This window comes from Psammomys obesus, unplaced genomic scaffold, assembly GCF_907164565.1.
Source record: "Psammomys obesus unplaced genomic scaffold, mPsaObe1.curated_primary_1811, whole genome shotgun sequence".
In the NCBI taxonomy this organism is placed as follows: domain Eukaryota; kingdom Metazoa; phylum Chordata; class Mammalia; order Rodentia; family Muridae; genus Psammomys; species Psammomys obesus.
Genome location: NW_026585626.1, coordinates 9,287,983 through 9,307,996, shown reverse-complemented (window position 1 = coordinate 9,307,996; position 20,014 = coordinate 9,287,983). Strand labels below are relative to the sequence as shown.

General features: G+C 39.4%; 1 protein-coding gene across 1 annotated transcript in view; it reads right to left on the bottom strand.

Annotated features, from left to right (window-relative positions):
• The window catches only part of Plcl2 (phospholipase C like 2), a 183,601-nt gene that overhangs the window by 57,374 nt on the left and 106,213 nt on the right, over positions 1–20,014 (bottom strand). Inside the window, exons 3-4 of the mRNA XM_055614023.1 lie at positions 9,748–12,234; positions 7,374–7,577 (exon numbers count right to left, since the gene is read on the bottom strand). Coding sequence (XP_055469998.1) covers positions 7,374–7,577; positions 9,748–12,234 — 2,691 coding nt within the window. The remainder of the gene's footprint in view (positions 1–7,373; positions 7,578–9,747; positions 12,235–20,014) is intronic.

The following is a 20,014-nucleotide window of genomic DNA, read 5'->3' as shown; positions in this document are numbered from 1 at the left end:
GTCTCAGTGCCAACTATCAGCACAGTTGTATGAAGAAAAGCCCACATATTTAAAGAACAATTTTCATACAATATATTTTGATCTTTTTCCCTCCCCAACTTCTCCAAATTTTATGATTTTTCTCACTCTTTCAAAAAAGAAACAAAAATCAGAAATGAAAAGAACCCACAAAAAGAAAATAAAGACAAATAGGAAAAAGACCAATGGGGAGGAGCCCAAACAAAGAAAAATGAAACAAAGGTCTAAAAAAATACCACTGAGTTCATTTGGATTGGTCAGCTACTCCTGCTCATGGGCATGGAGCCTGCCCTTGAGTGTGGTTGACAGACCAAGTGACACGCTATTGGAAAAAGCTGATTTTCCCCTTTAAGAGCAGGTATATATTGATAAAAATATATTTTATTAAAACTTTAATTAAGAATAATAAAGGCTAATATTTGTATGAAAAAAAGCTTTTAAACAAAAATACACAAATGATTCTTTTTTAAAAAATATTTATTTTTTATTTATGTGTAAGTGTGTAGGCACATGTGGGTAACCCACAGACGCTAAAGCGCATTGGACATAGTATGTGTCCTGAAGCTGCAGTTACATGCAGTCTGACGGGGAACCAAACTACTCCTTTGGAAAAGCAACAAAGTCTCCTAGCCACCAAATCATTCTCTGTAGCCCCTTCACTTGATTCTTTCTTAAAATTATCTTTTATTTTTTGATATTATACTCAATGTATTTTTGTCAACATTTAGCCTATTATTCTGGACAATTTTTTTTGGCCAATTTTAACAAATTAATTGTCATAATATGAGAAACCATTGTGTCTCTAAAAAGCATTATACAATGTAAGAGTTTACCATTGCTACAGCAATAATTTGAATTTAATTAGAATATTTTATCACAGTTTAGATGGAATTAAAAACAGAACAAATTGATAAACTTTGGATATCCTGCAGAGAAAGCTATTTCAATTATACATTAGAAAAGAGTAATTCAATTTTAAACTTTATAATTCAATTTATAAACTTTGAACATTCTGTCACATGAGTTCTATAAAACCAGTTACCATAGGAGTTATGTAATAAGTGTTATCATCTAGCAATACAGAAGGGGGAGGGTCAGGGAACCAAGAAGCATTGAGCAGGTCCTGAGGTAAATACAGTTGTGAGTTCTACGAAGGTCGCTCGTATCCTTGAGGAATGTTAAGGAGGTTCTGAGAACCCAGGCAGGATCACACCCCTGTCCAGTTCAGTGCCAGACCTCAGAAACTGATAAGCCAGTCTGTCCTGTTTTCATTTAGGGAGTCCCACCCCACTTGAGAATTCCTGTTAAAAAGTTGTTCATAAAGAAATGCCACTGTGTGACTGCCACAGAAAACATTGACATCTATAGCTAAATCATGTCAGGTTTTGATCAATGAAGTAAGGTTTGTGATTTTATTTGTGGCTTAAGCTTAAGAAACATTTATAAATACCAACTATTAATTTGATCTTCTTCCAATATAACCTAGAGTCAGGAAATAACTGGGCATGGAAAAGTGCCTCAAACATTTCCATTTTTACTCCATTCTTTTATTTTTCTAGAGAATTCAAAAGGAATGCCAGCACAGGTTTCAAAGTCAATTTTGTCACCCTTCTTTCCTTTTAGGAACTTGCTGGATCCCTGAGGACAGGAGATATTCATGATGGCCAATGTGGGCCCTCAAACACCAGAATACTGTGTCCCCAACGGTTTCAGATACACTCAATCCTGGCCTTTCTATTTTCTTTTTTTAGGTATATATTTTAATTATATTTTGAGAATTTCCTAAATTGTATTTTGATCATGTGCACCCCTTATACAACTCCTCCCAGATATAGCACTCATTCCACCACCCAATTTTGTGTCCAGTTTTTAAAAATACACCTGACTCCATCAGTGCTGGCTATACATTCTTCTGTATATATAGTATGTGGCCATCCACTGGAGCATGTTCCATTTACCAAGACCATACTCTTAAAAGAAAATGAACTCTCCTTATCCTAGGAGCTAGCAATTACCGACAGCACTTCAGCAGATGACTACCTCCTCCCTCCCTGCTGGGATTTTGTCTACTTTAAGCTTACAAAGGTCTTGGGCATGATGTCACAACTACTCTGAGTTCATATGTGCAACTACCCTGCTGTGTCTGGAGAACACTGCTTTGTTAAAGTCATCTACTGCGCCAGCCTTGACAATCTTTCTACCTCCTCTTCTGCAGTATCCCTGAGTCTTGGGAGGTATGTTATAGATGTCGCATTCAGGGCTAATTACTCCACAGTCTCTTATTCTTTGCACCTTGACCAGTTGTGAATATCAATGTGATATTTACCATCTCTACAGGAAGAAGCTTCTCTGACAAGTGTTGAGAGATGCACTGATCTGTGGGTACAGCAATAACCCATTAGGAGTTGTTGAATACAAAGTCATTGAGCATAGTAATAGCAGTAGATTCTTCCCAAGGGCCTGTCTAGCCGCAGCGTCTTGATCCAGAACACGGTGTGAGGTGTGGATTCTATCCTGCAGAGTGGGCCTTAAATCCAATCAGGAAATGGTCACTGCTCTAACCAACGCTGCCATTGCACCACTGAGCAGATCTGTCACACCAGTCATCGCTGTAGCATGTAGGGCTTATAGCTAGGTGAGCTCTATGGCTGTTTTCTTCTCTGGCACCTTCTAGCACTAGGAAAGCTAGGTAGGGTTGAAACTCCTCCACATTGTATGATTCAAGTAGGTGATGTTTTACAATATTAACTGAACCATTTTTACACTCCCACTAGCACCGAGTAAGTGTTCCCCTTTCCTTATATCCATGCCAGCATTTGCTTTTTGGATCTTGGCCATTCTGACCAAGATAGGTTTAATTTGCATTTTCCTGATGACTAAAAGTGTTGAACAATTTTAAAACTATTACTCAGCTATTTATATTTATTTTGTATTTTGAGAACTTCTGTTTAGTTCCAAGCCCCATTTTTAAACTGGGTTGATTGCTGACTTTATTTTTTTTAATCCTTTGTATATTCTAAATACTAACCTTCTGTTAGATGTGCAGCTAATAAGTTTTTTCTAATTAAAAAATTATAATTAACAATCGTTTCGAGGTGTTTCTTCCTTTTCTATTTTATAGAATATTTTTAGAAATATTGGTTTTAGTTCTTGAAAATCTGGTAGAATTGTGCACTGAATGCATCTGGCCTTATGCTTTTTTTTTTTTAATTTGGGAAATTTTTAGTTACTTCTTTTATTTCATTGGACGTTTTCCAGTCCAATCTGTTAGTATGTGTCTCTTAATTGGGAAATTGAGACGATTAGTAATAAGAGTTATCACTGAACAATTTGTGTTCGTTTCTGTTGTTTTGTTGCTTTCATGGTGTTTTATTATGGCTTTTTGATTAAATGTTCTGGAATTGTTTATTCCTCTGCTCTCTTGGGTGTGTTTAAACTTCTCTTCAGAACTAAGTATTCCCCCAGCGGATGATTCTCTGCAGCTTTCTCCAGCAGGCAATGCCCAGTCTCTTGTATCTCTTGAATTTCTTTGAAATCTAACCTGCACTGGGAAGGAGGGTAAACACCTGCCATAGTGTGACCACTGTGATGGCTGATCTCCACTCTCAACTTTGTGGGGTTTAGTATCACCATGGAAACACACCCCTAAGTTTGTCTATGAGGAAGTTTAACAAGGAAAGGCCACCCTGCCTGTGGAATATTGATGGAACACCGCTCCATCCCATGGGCTGGTGTTCAGGAATGACTGAAAAGGAGAAGACAATGACCTCTTATCAGTTTGTTAAGAGGAGTATTTCCCCAAACTACTTCACCATGCAGCCTCTTCTCCAAGTGGTGTTTGTCTATTCGTATCTTAAGAAAGCAGGGTTCTTCTTCACACAGTGTGGGAAATGCTAGCCTGTGTTGCTTGTACTTCCCTGGAATCATCTAACCTCCCTTAAATTACAGGGACCAACTTATAAAATAGTCAAAAATATTTTAGAAAAACCAAATGATGTTAATCCTATATTTTCCTCGAACACAGCTGGCCTCAACTGGTATTTGTTTGTGTTTTTTGGTTTTTTGAAACAGGGTCTCTCTCTCTCTTTGAAGTTTTATTTTTTTCTCTTTTATTTATTTTATTCACTTTACATACTTGCAGCCCCTTTCCGCCTCCCCTCCCAGTCCTGCCCTTTTCCCCTGTTCCCTTCACTCTCCTCTTTTCCTCAGTAAAGGGGAGCTCCCTTTCTTATCCACCCCAGCTCACCAAGTTGCATCAAGACTGAATGTACCTCTTCCCGAGTGGCCTGTAAAGGCAGTCCTGCCAGGGGAAAGTAATCTAAAAGCTAGCAAGTGAGTCCATGTCCCTTACTAGAGTGAAGTTCCCATTTCCCTTACTAGAATATCCACTTGAAGCCTAAGCTGTCCGTTTGCTACATCTTTGTAGGAGGCCTAGGTCTAGTTCATGCATGGTCCTTGGTTGATGCTTCAGTCTCAGCAACCCCTCTGGGCCCTGGTTAGCTGGCTCTGTTTGTCTTCTTGTGGAGCTCCCATCACTTCTGGTCCTTTTCTCTTTCTTCCCACTATTCCCCAAGATTCCCTACGCACGAACCAATGTATAGCTGTGAGTCTCAGCATCTGTTTTGAGGTGCTGCTAGGTAGAGCCTGACAGAAGGCAATTCTGACAGGCTCCTGTCTGCAAGCTTAGCAGTGAATCCTTCATAGTGTCCGATAGTGTGGGTCTTTGGTTGGGCCAGGAATGGGTTGGGCATTCCCTCGATCTCTGCTCTATCTGCAATCTCTTTACTAGAAGACTAGTTTACTAGGATGTCCTCTTCGGTCTCTATGGCCTCTGCACTCTGCTTGAATACCCCTCACATGCTCCCAGGAGCCTACCCTGATTTAGGTCAGAGATGTCCCCACCCTCAGTTTCTCTTCCTCTACAGGCCTCTGTCATCTCCTCAAGTCAGATTTCTACTCTCTTTCTAACTCTCTGTGCCCCCTCTTCTACCCCTCTCTTCAGCCATTACCTCTGTCTATTCTATCTCCCCTTCCGAGTGAGATTTATGCATCACTTGGGTCCTCCTTATTACTTACCTTCTTTGGATCTATGCCTTATAGTATGTTTAACATATACCATATAGCTAAAATCCACTTATAAGTGAGTACATACCATGTGCATCTTTCTGTGTCTGGGTTACCTCACTCAGGATGATCTTTTCTAGTTCCATCCATTTGCCTGCAAATTTCATGATTTCTTTTTTTTTTTTTTTAAGTAGTATTCCATTGTGTAAATGTGCCAGAATTTCTTTATCCATTTTTTGGTTGAGGGACATCTAGGTTATTTCCAGATTCTGGCTATTATGAGTAAAGCTGCTATGAACATAGTTGAACAAGTGTCCTTGTTGTATGGTAGGATATCTTTTGAGTACATACCCAGGATAGTTATAGCTGGGTCTTAAGCTAAGTTATTCCCAATATTCTAAGAAAGTGCCAGATTGATTTCCAAAGTAGTTGTACAAGTTTACATTCCCATCAGCAATGAAGAGCGTTCCCCTTTCTCTACACTCTCGCCAGCATGTGCTGTCACTTGAGATTTTGATCTTAGCTATTCTGACTGGTGTGAGATGGAATCTCAGAGTCATTTTAATTTGTATTTCCTGATGACTAAGGAAGTTGAGCATTTCTTTAAGTGTTTCTTGGCCATTCGAGATTCCTCTGTTGAGAATTCTCTGTTTAGTTCTGTGCCCCATTTTTTAAATTGTGTTATTTTATTGGTGTTTGATTTCTTGAGTTCATTACATATTTTGGATATTAGCCCTTTGTTGGATATAGACTGGTGAAATCTTTTCCAAACATGTAAACGGTCTTGTCATTCTATTGACAGTGTCCTTTGCCTTACAGAAGCTTCTCAGTTTCAAGAGGTCCCGTTTATTAATTGTTGATCTTAGAGCCTAAGCTGTTGGTGTTCTTGTCAGAAAGTTGTCTCCTGTGCCAGTAAGTTCGAGGGTCTTGAGGCAAGGTTTTTCTGTGTAGCCCTAGTTGTCCTGAAACTCACTCTGTAGCCTAGACAGACTGTCCTCTGCCTCCTGAGTGCTAGGACGAACAGTGGACTCTCCCACCACCATCACAACCTGGCCTTGGCTGACATCTTTAGGGTGGAAGATGTGATAGCAAGACACTTATCCCTGAGTAACCTCAATGGAGAAAGGCGACAGCCTGGCCTACGTGACAGGGGAGAGTCCAGAACTGCTGACACACACAGCCAGTTCTAACCTAGATTAGGAAACGGAAATGAGTCTGTTCACAAATTAAACTCTTCCTTAGCAGGCCAGTGAAATTGCTCAATGGTGAAAGGTGCTTGACTTGTAAGCCTGAGGACATGATTCAGTCAGTGGAGTCCCCAACAAGAGAAGAACCGAGAGCTGTCCTCTGACCCCGGCAAACACGGTCCATGTTGCAGCGGCCCTTCACCCAACTCACACGTGAACACACAAGAGAACAATTCTCCCTCAGAGTTTTGAAAAATTATAAAAGCACAATAAAAGAGCAACGGATACTGAAATTGTGATGCATTTACACAATGGAATATCACCCAGCAATTAAAAACAAGGAAATCATGAAATTTTCAGGAAAATGGTGAGAACTAGAAAAGATCATCCTGAGTGAGGTATCCCAGAGGCACAAAGACACAGAGGGCATAATATAAGTAGATATTAGACCTATAATATAGGATAAACATACTAAAATCTGTATACCGAAAAAAAAAAAAACTAAGCAAGGAGGACCCTGGGTAAGATAATCAATCAATATTACAAAAGAAAAATTGTAATATTCTAGACGTCCTGAATACCCAGAATATTGACATTAACACTAAGCTGATTACAAGTAAAGATGCCTCATAGCGGCCTCCCCAGAAAGGAAGTCACGACACAGCAGTGTTGTGTGGTAGGAGAACCTGTCCTTGATGGTGTTTCAAACTCATCTTTTAAAACATCAAATTTAACACTTTTCTGTGTTGAGCAGAAAACTGGAAACAAAATAAATCAACGACTACTTCCAAGATGGGATAAAATGTTTTGTTTTGTTTTTAACCCACATAAATACAAGATACAAAGCATTCCTTAGAAGCTGATTCAGACTCAGTTCATAGGAAGCTAATGTTTAATCTGACTGAGGAAAGTGTCTCTGCATCCTGCTTTCTAACACAGCAATACAACACAAAACCCAAACACAACAACAAACACAACAGGGGAGATGCTTTTCCAACATAAGTACATGAAGCACAAGACAAAAAAAGGACAGGTTAGCAAAAGCAGGTTGAGCCCATCTGGCATGGTATCCAGCTCTCTTCCCGGGAACAGAACAGGACTCACCATGTCATAAGTTGTGACAATCTTCTTCAGAACCTCAGGCACTATGGCCTGCAGCTCCATGGTGGGGTAGGGCTCACTAAGATTCAAGACCACCAGGGGGGTATTGTCAGGCCCCAGGAATCGAGGAGACACAGCCAGCATGCACTGCATGAGGTTGGCCACTGAGGAGAGGCCACATAGCTCCTTGAACGACACCACTGCATTCTGCAAAATAGAAAGGAGAGCTTTGGTCATTGTGGTGGCTCTTCTTGGTTGTCAACTTGACTACATCTGGAATTAACTAAAACCCAAATGGCTGGGCATACATGTAAGGGTTTAATTTTTCTTAATTAAACCATTTGAAGTATAAAGACCCATTTCTAATCTGGATTAGATCTTGGAAGCGGGAAGACCCACCTTTAATCTGGGCCACACCTTCTGCTGAAAATCTATACAAAGGGCATAGAAGAAGAAAGCCTTGTCTCTCTTTGACCGCTTGCTCTTACTCTCAGCTAGCAAGCTCATACTTTCACTGGCATTAGAGCCTACTTCTTCAGGATTCCAGTGTATATTGAAGACCAGCTGAGATGTCCAGTGAGCAACTACTGGTTTCTTGGACCTTTCATTAGTAGATAACCATTGTTGTACTAGAGGGAGCACAGCCATACTAAAACAGCCCCCATACACATGCATACATTCTAGTCAGAGTATGCATCAGGTATATGACTCTAGGCATGCTTGTGCCCTGTTTGGGCAGAGCAGGTGGCCAAAAGGGCAGATCTAAGCTCGTAAGCAATTCATGTTCTATAAATAAGTTTTGAATTTAAACAGTTCATTTTTATTAATATTGCTTTAAACATGGACACCAAGCTATGTATCATCTTGTTCAAAATCATTTTGTGACCATGTATAGAAATAAATTATTGTGATGTCTAAAGTATCTTCCCCCAAGCTGTCTGTGATAACTCCGTTTTTCTTCACAATATATCCTGCATCTGTCACCTGAGCCTGTATTTCCTCTTTCCACCAGCCACCCCTACCTGCAGCACAAGTCCATCAAGGACTGGCTGCTGTTCATTGGTTCCTACCACACTCTCACAGCCAGATAGACAACACACAGCACATGCTTACTAAGCACCACTACAGAAGGCTCTGTGGAGTTCAGTACAGATAGGTCCTGAAGGCATGACGTCTGAGCCCTAACAGGTCCCCAAAGGAATTGTGTTCCATATGCTCACCAGTAGCCACAGGCAGGAGACAATGTGGTTTATTCAGAACTGAGGATTTGCCAAAATGCATGCACCCTCAACAATGTAGAAACCCTTCCAGTTTTGGTTATGCTTTAACCTTGAGAGGAAGATGATAAATATACTGATTGCAGGCGACTTCTTACTCATGAGGTGGCTACAGAATTAGATAGGGTACATATATTGAAAGTGTTTCCTTGGTTAGAGTTTACTGTGAATGTCATTTTTATAATAGTGGCTTAAGAACAAACAAAGGGGATAAAGAGATGACTCAGTGGCTAAGAGCACCGACTGCTCTTCCAGATAACCTGGATTTGATTCCTAGCACTCACATGCCAGCTCACAACAGTATTTAACTCCAGTCCCAGGGGATCTGAACCTCTTCTGGTCTCTGTGGGTACCAGGCATAAATGTGGTGCCTGCACATACGTATAAAATAAAATCAATGCATCTTTTTAAAAGAACAAACAAACCTGTCAGCGTGCCTGCCACATGGAGCTCACACAGATTGCTGTGAGCTCTCTGTAAGGAAGAACCAAGGCATCTATATAGACATCCTCACCAATCCTAGCACACGGCTAGATATGTGGCCTATCCTTAACACATATACACTTCTTAACTGAATACTGAGACACGTCATTTCAGAACAAATTATCATCTTAAGACTTTCACAAATCCATTTACCATAAATATTTTATGTAAATATCCTCTAAAATCAAGAGAACACTTGGTCATTTAAATGTTCTTTAAGAAAGATCTGGAACACATCCCTTTTACTTTAACCAATCTCCCTTTTGATAGGTCATCAATTTGTGTTCAATCTAAGGAAATAATATTCAACAACATCAGAAATTCCCATATATACCACATTAAAAAACATAGCTGTTAACTGGTCATAAGAGGAACATGGGTAAGCATGTTCCATATGAGTCAGCAACAAGACCAGTTTAATCCAGCATGCAATCAATATTTCAACTACAGCTTTTAATGTTGAGAAATGAGACTAATGATAAAGACTCTAACAAGCAGTTGAAATTTACAAAGTATTTAAAATTAAATATACTATTAAAATTAAATATACTATTGCAAAAAATAAATATATACAAATCACAGACGTACAAAATAGAAATTTAAACATGAACACACACCTGCATGTTCTCTCTCAGGTCCGTGGCATCCCGTATGGGGGGCTGGGCATTCTTGAATACCTCATCTACAGTTTTAATCCACAATGTTCTCAGAGATGCGTATTCCCGGGACTTTTTCCCTTTTCTCACAGAAAGGCCCCTTTTGTGAGGTTTCCCTCCTCCTCTTCTGTTAGTAATAGCCACATGGACGAACAAGGAGGCATGGGCAAGGACCTCTCCTGTCAAGGACTGCAGAGGGACATGACGGTAGCCCGTCTGTAAACATTCAAAGGGAATCGTGTACTGGCCAATAAATTCGTCCCCAATGTAGTCATCATCCAGAACCACAAAGCGCACCATGGCTAGTTCAGGGAGGTTGATTTGAAATTCAAAGCTTTCATCAAAAATGGGAGCATCTCCATTCTGGTTCACAGTTTTTGTCCTTTGCTCTGCACAGTCAGCAGGAATTCCATGGATTTCCACATAGACGTAAGGATCTACCACATCCCCTTTGGCACCTGATCCTTTGGGTTTGGGAAAGTTCTGGCCACTTATGATTTTGATGTGAAGTAACTGAGGTGAAACTCCAGGGACAGAGTCCTTTGTGTTGGCACTGAAGAAGGAGACTTCTTCCCTCATGATGGCTGGTCGAAGGACATAGCCACAGTTTCCATTCTGCCTAAACCAGCCAATGTTCAGGTCCATCATCAGCCCCGGAGTCTGAAAGTTCATGGCTACAATCTGACAGCCACATTTCCAAAAGTCTTGAGGGTTCATGTTACTAGAGTCAATTCTCATGGGACTAGGAAAAACCCTGGCCAGAAAACGCTTATTGTAATTTACAAAGTCCCCAGGGTTCTCATTGGCGTACTTGCTGGCAAGCACTTCATTAAAGGAGCAGACCTCCCAGTATTTCTGCACCTGAAACGATACCTGAAACTCTCTAAACTGGACTGACTTACAGATGCTCACCAGTTCAGACAGTTCTTTGCAAAGCTGAAATCGCTTTACAGGCACATGGTTGGATTGCTCCACGTTCTCTTTCCCCATCCTCTGAGACATTTCTGCTCCTTCATCTTCATCAGTAACATCCCCTTCCACACCAGAGCAACTTGAAGATAGCTTCTTTGCTTTGATTAGTATTTTCCCTTTCAGGACATCTGGGGAAGGTAGGTAAGATTCCTCCATGTTGGGTGATGTTGTGTATAGCTTGTCTCCTAAAATTTTCTTCATGTGTTGAACCATCACTTTCTGCTGTTTAATAGAACAGTGATTTTCTAAACATAAGATAAGAGGATACTCAGAGGCAAAGAATGCATACTTGTTAATAATGTCAATGACACTGCGGAAGACTATCTGAGAGGTCATGGTGTGGCCAGTGTAAATCACAGGCTCGTTATCCGGCCCATCCCACACATCTAATTCAACACTCCTGCAACCCATTTTAAGAGCTCGGATATAGCCTGTGATGTCAGAGGGCCCCCGAAACTGATCCTCTATTAAGTATGTATTATGAGATGAGTTTATAAAGTAATGAGATAGAGGTTGCTTCATATCCTGACAGACCTTCTTATGTTCTGGGTCAAATATCAAACAATCAGATGACATCAGGTAATTAGTAAACCCATCTATGGAGAGCCATCCCTTTTCCTGGCCTTCTTTAGATGGCTCATATTTGTGAATAATTTCAAGGCTTATTTCCTCATTTATATGTGCTACACCCTGTTCTGCCTCAAGAAACATCATAAGGTCCTTGGTATCAAGGAATTCTTTATTGCTTGAAAACTGAACTAAAAGGAAGTAAATTTCAGGTCTAGTACAAAGTTCATGAAAAACCTCAATAAATTCTTCCTTTGTGATTTCAGTATCAGCTTTGTCCTTTGATTTATGCAATTCTTTGAACTTAAGCTCAATTTTGCTTGTTTTTAAACCAGGGTTGAGATTTCTGATACACTGAACAGCATTACACAGCGTTATATGTCCAAGGTCATCTACATCAATTTCACTAAACATTTGTGAAACCCAAGAAGTCCTCATGTTGTCTTGGCTACTTTCTAACATATCGAGTGTATGTTTCCCATAAGAAATCAGGTATCGGAGTCCCGTCACCCAGATGTTCGCAACATCTGCAGAATTGGCAACCAAATCAAGTGACTCATAATTCTCTCCATATATGACTGAAAATGCACAATCTTCAGATATCTGCTCGGAAATGCCATTGCTTCGGAATATATCTGTGTTCTTCCCTGTTCTCACTTCCTTGATAGATTTGATATCAATCTTGGCTTTCTCAGAATCCTTCTTAGATGGCTCCCACCTCAGGCTTTGCATGTCGGCATCCAGCAAAAAATACCGATGATAAATCCTGGAGTTAGAACGAACCTTTTTGAGTTCAGAACCCTCAACCATTGAGTTGATACAGTCACTTGCACTGCTGATCTTCTTCTCAGTTGGCATACTGCTGAATGATACAGTTTTCTTCCGCTCTCTTTTCTGTTTTGTGCCATCCTGGAGGGAAGAAAAGTATGTTAGGATAACACAAACACAGGTGTTCATATTCAGACTAAGAATTACAATCTAATTCCTTGAAAAAAATGTATCCTATTCTGGATCTGGTGATGAATGACAGCTGTTCATCTTTAAAGTTTAGAAGAGGCCTTAGAGACTGTGATCTAATGCCAATGGGCAAGAAATTATTGCTTAATAACCGCAACTCAAATTTGTCAAGGAATCTCGGTCCTACAGAGCAGACACTTGTTTACACTGGCTACACAATTTTCAGGAAATACAAGACTCCTTTGCTCACAAGCTATCAGGAATTCCAAGGCATCAAGAGAACACTAAGCCAACTCTAGTACCCATTTGCTTTGTGGGACCTTCGAAACTACACCATTTATGTACCTGTGCAGGCACAGATCTCCTACATCAGTGCTTCCTATGGGCTCAGCATCACATGCCTCAAAATCAACTGGGTTACTTGTTTAAAATACAGAATTCTGAGCCTATGGAATCAGGTCCCTAGGAATGGTGACAGTACCCCACATGATGGGTACATGCTTACTATTATGTTTTGACTATTTTATTCCTCAACTCTATATTTGACTAGGCTAGAATTGGTTAAGTATGAATCCACAAAGTATATATTGAATGAATAGACACTGGAATTCCTGCTTTTTGCAGAATCACATTAGGCTCCTGCATACCTCACTACTATAGCTATGCTGGGCATGAGAGGAGTTACAGGTTATAGCTGGGGTGCATCTAAAATTATAGAGTTAAGAGTTATTAAAATCTGCTGCTGTGCATCTGGATGCTACTGCCCAGGAACCTCCAATATAAACATGGGGTTATAGGGCTACCCAAGGGAAAAGCTTCCAGGAGCACCTAGGAATTTGCATCCTCTGATTTCCTGCAAAATTCAGCATATTCACACTTAAGAGCTAACACTCACAGTCAATTGTATATTTCAAATCTTCACTATAGACATACTTTTATTTGAAAAAAAAGAAAAAAGGTGAAATGATTGCAAATATCTTTGGTGGTCTGAGCTTAAAAGAGCATTAATTTTCAGAAAGTATATGAAATCTGTGACAAAATTTTAGTAATTTACTATAGTCATAAATAAGGAACAGAATAGAAATGCAGGGTTGGGACAGTACAAGTTTTTCATAAAAAAAAAATGTAACCATATAAACACATTCAAAGGCATGCTTTTCCCGCTCTGCATAGAATCTATTTAAATAAACTCTCTATATTTAAAAAAATCTACCATCATACTATCTATATCCAAAATTTAAAACTATTCTTACTTTTTGATTATCTATACTTCCAAAACCAATTTGCAGAAGGTAACTAAACTTAATCTTTAAATCATTTGGGTTTCCATTTCCTCAAAGTTTTAAATGAACTATGGAGGGTTTTGTGATCTGAGATAAAAGGAAAGAAAGCCATCAGGCAGAGCATTTTTCACAACTATATCATCAGAATGATAAAGTACAAAAGGAGGCAAAAGCTGTGGCAACAGCATCTGTAAGATGAATGGTATCATAGTTATTCTAAATCCCTAGAGCAGAGGTTGATTCTAACTTTTTAAGTGAATTGGCATAAAATCAAATTTGTAATCAGCCATGCATAAGGGCATGAAACAAATGTATAAATTTTCTATTTGTCAGAACAAAGTGCATCTTTGTCTCTAAAAACCGACATTTTCCTTTAGTAACGGCAACATGCTAATTTAGTAAGGGAATTTCATAATCTATAAATTATACCTCAAAGTACTACTGGTAAAATGAAGTCCCAAAGATAAATGGAGGTGTTTATCCACTGATCCATTAAAAAAACATAGTATTTTCTCAGCACTGTCCATCTTTTATTTTCCCATTTTTATGCTGCTTAATAATTTACTGCTACTTTCTACATTGCTACAAAAAACACATTTCACATTCACGATTTTCTATGGAGAAGACTAAACAGCAAAGTTCCTTAACAGCATACACATGCATTCATGTCAGTGTCTGTGGGACAGGCAGTAGCTTAAATAGCATACCATGGCTTTACAAGTATGGCCTCCCTTTTTATAAACCAGGCCAGGCTCTGACTGGTGAGTGCTGGTCATTGACTAAACTGATGCACACTCATGATAGTCACCCAAACGCAGCCTGAAACAATGGCTGCAACTCCTTATCAAACTTCGTAGCTAGTCTCCCCTCCATATCTGCTTTTAGCCAAAACCATCTTGTTTTCTCTATAACAAGATTTTAATGAAAACATTCTGTTTCTCCTTCACTACTAGCAGACAAAGCCATTAGAAACCTCAAGACTGTGCTTGTTTACAAATGGTTTGGAGCCTAACTGTACCTCCTTCCCCAAAGCTCATGTGCTGAAAGCTTGATCCTTGTTCAGCAACATTCAGAGGTCAAATCTTGAGGAGGTAACTGAACCATGAGGGTTCTGACCAGATGAAAGGATTATTCCATTTATAGATTCGCAAGTACTTGGAATATATGAGCTGGTAAAAGCTTTCCAAGCTTTGTTAGAGGCTTGTTAGAGGAAGTAAGTCACGGAAAGCAAGTCCTTGAAGGGTGTATCTTGTTCCTGCTCCTCTCTACTTATTGCTTCCTGGCTGCCATGAGGTGAGCAGCTTGTCAACGTGCTCCCAACAGTGTTATTCCGTCTTATTACATATTCAGAAAAAAATGAAGACAAGTAACTGTGGACTAAAGCCTCTCAAACTATTAGCTGTAATAAATACTTTCTCTGTGCAAGATGGTTTACTAAGCTTTTGGTCAGTGAGACAGGAATGAACTTGATTTATATATCAACAGCTAGACCAGATTTCCTGGCTGGAAAAATACAGGTGGACATTATGCAAAGACAAATGTATAGCTGGGTTCCCTACAGCCAAGGCTGAAGACAAAAGTACCTGAGCAGGACAGAAAAAGAACTAGGGAAAGATGGCAGAAGACCAGTCCTCATCCACCTAACTCCTGGATTCTACCCTTCCCTGCTTATTTCAGCTTGGTATAGACTTTTTAACCCAGCTGTGATTTAGCCCTCCTAGGCTAAACAGCAGGCCAGTGGCAGAGTTGGAACCAATTAACTATATGTGCCATACATACAGATTTTTATTATTATTTTATTTTAACTAAAACAAACAAACAAACAAACAAACAAACAAAAAAACCTAAATGGATCTGGCATGTATCAACTGAAACTAGAAAAAAATAGAGCTTTCTGCTAAATTGGAGATGTCTCAAGTAATCTTCTGAATGTTAAAACTTATTCCTCAGAGCTAGCTGATATACACACCTAACACTTTAGAATGGAGAAAATGACAATATGAAAACTTGCTCTAATGATACCTTTCTGCTACTCCAGGGCACTTACTAACAAAAGAGACAGTATACAAATGGCCTGGACTAGGAGATAAATGGTTTACTAAAGAGTTTCGCTCTCTAACAATCTTGAAAATGTGTGTTTCTTTATAAAGAACCATAAAGAACGCTTAAAGATTCCATTAGACACAAATGAAAACTTATTTACAGAGAACAGGAATAGTGTACCAAGAATGATTTTAGAGAAAGCAATGAATTAGGAAGAGGCTAAGGAAATGTTTGCATCACAGCAAAACTCAGGAAAAACTGAAATCTTTTTAGGACTCACATCAAGCATTCAAAGTGGAAAGAGCCACACTGTGTTTCCAGAATAAAACCTGCCTACTTTAATTAGTAGAAAGTTGTTACCAAAATTAGAAGGCCATCTGTGATATGTAAGCAGGAATAATTTCATAATGGGCAAGAGTTCATAAATTCTTACCCTGAGATACAGTAGCTCTCATTTCTCTTGCTGGCAACCAAGTAGAAGGCACTGATGCCTAAGAGCCCAACCTGTGTGTAATGTTTATCCACAAGCACACAGGAGGCATGCCATTTCCTATTAACATTTTCCTTACCTTCTCAAGTGATTGGCTACATAACAGATTGATTACTACTTGATGAACACCATGCAAAACTTATGGATCAATAGCCAGGATTGATATCTTTGCAAAAGAGTGGACAAGTCAAACTTGTGAATCAGGTGTGCAAGCAGGGGAATTTCAGAAAGGGGGGGAGGGTAAAGCATGACAGGAACACTTTATGTTTGCAGTTTTGAATGAAGCTATTTCACCTGGATTATAGATAACACAGAAGAAAGAAATCTATCCAGAAAGTCTAGATCAGTTGAGAAACAACACACTAAAGAAATTTCTCTTTAAAAACAAATAAACCAAGAAAGAACGTGAGGTCCATTAAGCAAACACACTTCAATAACAGTAATTCTTGAATTGAAAGAAGCGGCCATGCCAGGCCTAGCAGGTTACCTTGGAGAGTTTTTCACACATCTTTAAATTTTTGATGTACTTGCTAAGATAGGGAGAGGAAGAGATCTGGGGCAAAACAGTCACTCTGAAGGTCAGATGAAGTGAAGAAATACAGGGCAGTGTGAGCAAGGGCCGGGTATAGTCAATGCTGATTCTGGTTCATGTGTCAGGATCTTTAACTCCATGTATGAAAAAGTTACATGGCCCAGAGAGTGAGAGACCTTGGAACACTAGGCCCTAAATGGGATGTCTTTATCAAATCCCTCCCCTCAAGAGCACAGTAACCCTGCAGAAGAGGAGGCTTCCAAAAAGAGTGTAAAAGCCAGAAGGGATGGAGGACACCAAGAACACAGGCCCCTCTAAATCTATGGGAGTGTTAGGTCACAAACACAAGACAAAGGGGCTGAGGTGCCTACTTAACATATCAACAGACCTGGATGCCAGGTAGTCCCAAGCTTCTCAGTTCCTACCAATACTGGGTCCTTCTGCCTGTCATAGCAGATCTCCTACACAGGGCCTGGGCTGCCCTTCCCTATATAACCCAAATCCAACCATTTTGGTTACTTGATCTTTTCATCTACTGTCTTGGCCAGTCCCACGGTCAGCAGCTGCCCTCCTCTCTCCCCTCCCACTCTCCTGAAATAGTCCAGGGTCATACTCACTCTGGACTCTCCCAGATGTCCCTGCCTCTGGCTATGCTCTTTATCTATAATAAACTTTCTAACCCACCATTCCTAGGAACAGTACACCTTTCCTTTTTCTTTGTTTTGGTCACCAATGTCCTGGGATTTTAAAAATTTAGACCAAGCAGAATCAAACACACACACATAACTAGATAAATCAGAGCCAAACGATTGAAAATCTAATAAGAGTAGACAGGATTTAAGGCAACAAGAGAAGTTACATACAAAGAAGCATAAATAGTTACAATTCATGTGGATTAGAGATAATCTTTATAATGAGCCATACATTGTCTATTTGATGAGCAGCTTACAAATGTATGCCAGGTCTACGGGAACAATTACTTCTTTTCAACGACTGTAGTCTCTGGAGTGCTTTCTGTTTTCAAAGACAAAGGTGTCCTTGAGCACCTGGTATCAGCCTCTGATCAGCCCCACTTCATTTCAAAAGTTTCTAAAGACTGAGCCCATTCTCAAAGTGCTGAGTAAAACCATCCTCCACTTCATCTAGAAGGTTTACAACCACGGACTACAATCATATGATTTACAGGGCAAAGGATTATCGCTTCCTAGGAGAGCATGTCAATCGTATTAGAGTGAAGGCAGGAGATGTTTTCTAGGATTGAAATGAAGTTCTAATAGTATCAAAAAGAAAGAAGAGGAAGAAGAAAAATGAAGGTTGAAGAAAAACAAAGTACATAAAATAGAGCTATAAACACTTTTAGTAATAAAAATATCAGTATCAGTCACAGAAAATACTGACAGCTGTAAAATGTTATTCTTCATACTAGGTAGACCAATTAGTTCACTAGCTCATAGTTTATAGTTTAGCAGTTGCCCACAGAAATAGCTACAACTGTGAGCTACTGCTACATGATTAGATGTGCCTCAGTCTTCTCACAAGTACCAGAAGCCTTAAAGTAATTCCCATCCCTCATGAGTTATATAAAACAGTTACTGCAGAATTGTTAGGATAAACTTCGTTCATACTTGAGAGGAACTTTAAATGCTGCCAGGAATTTTCCATAGCCTATATTATTAGATTCTGTGAAATACATTCTAGGCTGAGGTGAGTTCTTCATAAGAAAAAAGCAAAGCAAAATACCTGGAAGCACAAAACTGTAATAGTCTGATCACTTAAATCTGTTGAAAGTTGCTTTGTCTCAGAAGGATCAGTCTGCATGTGACTTCCTCCGGCTCCTGCTGACAGCAGCTACTGAAGGCAACGACACTGCTTCTGGGCACTAGGAGTAGGTGTAAGGCCAAGAAGCACAGAAGTATCAAAGGCAGCCAGAGGCCCTCTCAACACAGTGCTTCCAAAGGCAGCATTTTCTTCATCTCCCTCTGGGGAAGAAATAACTAAACTATTTCTCAGAGTCTTATGCTAATTTCATCAATTTAATTATTAAGTTCATGCTAGTCCACATGTAATTTACTCTCAACACTTTAATTTCTATATAAATAACTACACATAAAATGCAAATGTGAAGCAAAGATGATCATAAAATTCCAATGACCTCACTCAAAGCAGTTTGTGACCAGATTTCTTCAGATGATTGCTTCTATTTGATATTCACGCCAATTCTAGTGTACATATTACAGTGTTCAACTCTAAGGACAGAAAGCAAATTGACAATTTCTGTGAAATGATGACTTCAAGGTCAGGCAAAAGCATCCAAATCATTTGCTATGATGGGTTACAGTCCCTTAAAACAGCGAGGTCTCTAACTATGAGAACTGAGGCTATGATAAATGAAGGGCACTTTCACGACAACAGTGTCTTAGTGACACATTTCACCACTGCTGAGATGTTTATTCAAAGTAAATTTACAAAACCATGACTTACATATGTAATAAAGCTCATTGATTTTTCTAAGGTAATGGAAAACTTAATTGTAAAAGCTCAGGGCTCCTATAAATTAGACTTTAATCCCAGGGGAAAATATTGATGCTAAGGTATTTTAATTTATCAACTATAACAATGGTACTTAAATGGCCCTAACTCTGATGTAGAACCTATCAGCAGTGTTTACTATAGATTTTTGTTTATTTGTTTGTTTTCTGGATACAGAGTTTCCTCATGACCCTGGATGTCCTCAAGATCACAGAGACCTCCCTCCCTCTGCCTCCTGAGTGCTGGGGTATGCCATCCTGCCCACCTGGTAACTTCATGTAAAGGATGTTATGGAGCCTGATGACTTGTATAGCACAGAGATATTGAAATATGTGCTCATATAACTGACTTGAAAAGGCATACAAGCTGATCACATAATGTGACTGCTTAGTTCCACAGCTGACCGGTTCTAAGAACACTGTCTTCATCTCTAAATTTTCTCTCTTAAACTGTGGTGGTTTTCCATTATTTCAAAAATAATTTTAAAAGAAGATTTAGCCTTTTCCTCTTTTATATCCTGAATATTGTATTTCTCAGCGTAGAGAAAAATGGAATAGCAAAGCAGTAGTTAGCAGTTAGAAGCAAAGCTCATGCAATGGGTAAGATCAAAAACACTGAGTGAAGAACAGCAACTTTTTCAATCAGAAAATTTAATAAATCTACAACATTTTAAAATATTAAATTTTTAGGAAAGCTGTCTACAATGGTTTGCATGAGACTGGTCCCCACAGGCTCATATATTTGAATTCTTGGTGTCCAACTAATGGAACTGTTTTGAAAGGATCAGAAGGTATGGGCTTGCTAGAGGATGTGTGTCAGTAAGGGTAGGCTCTGAGGTTTGAGAAGCCCAAGCCG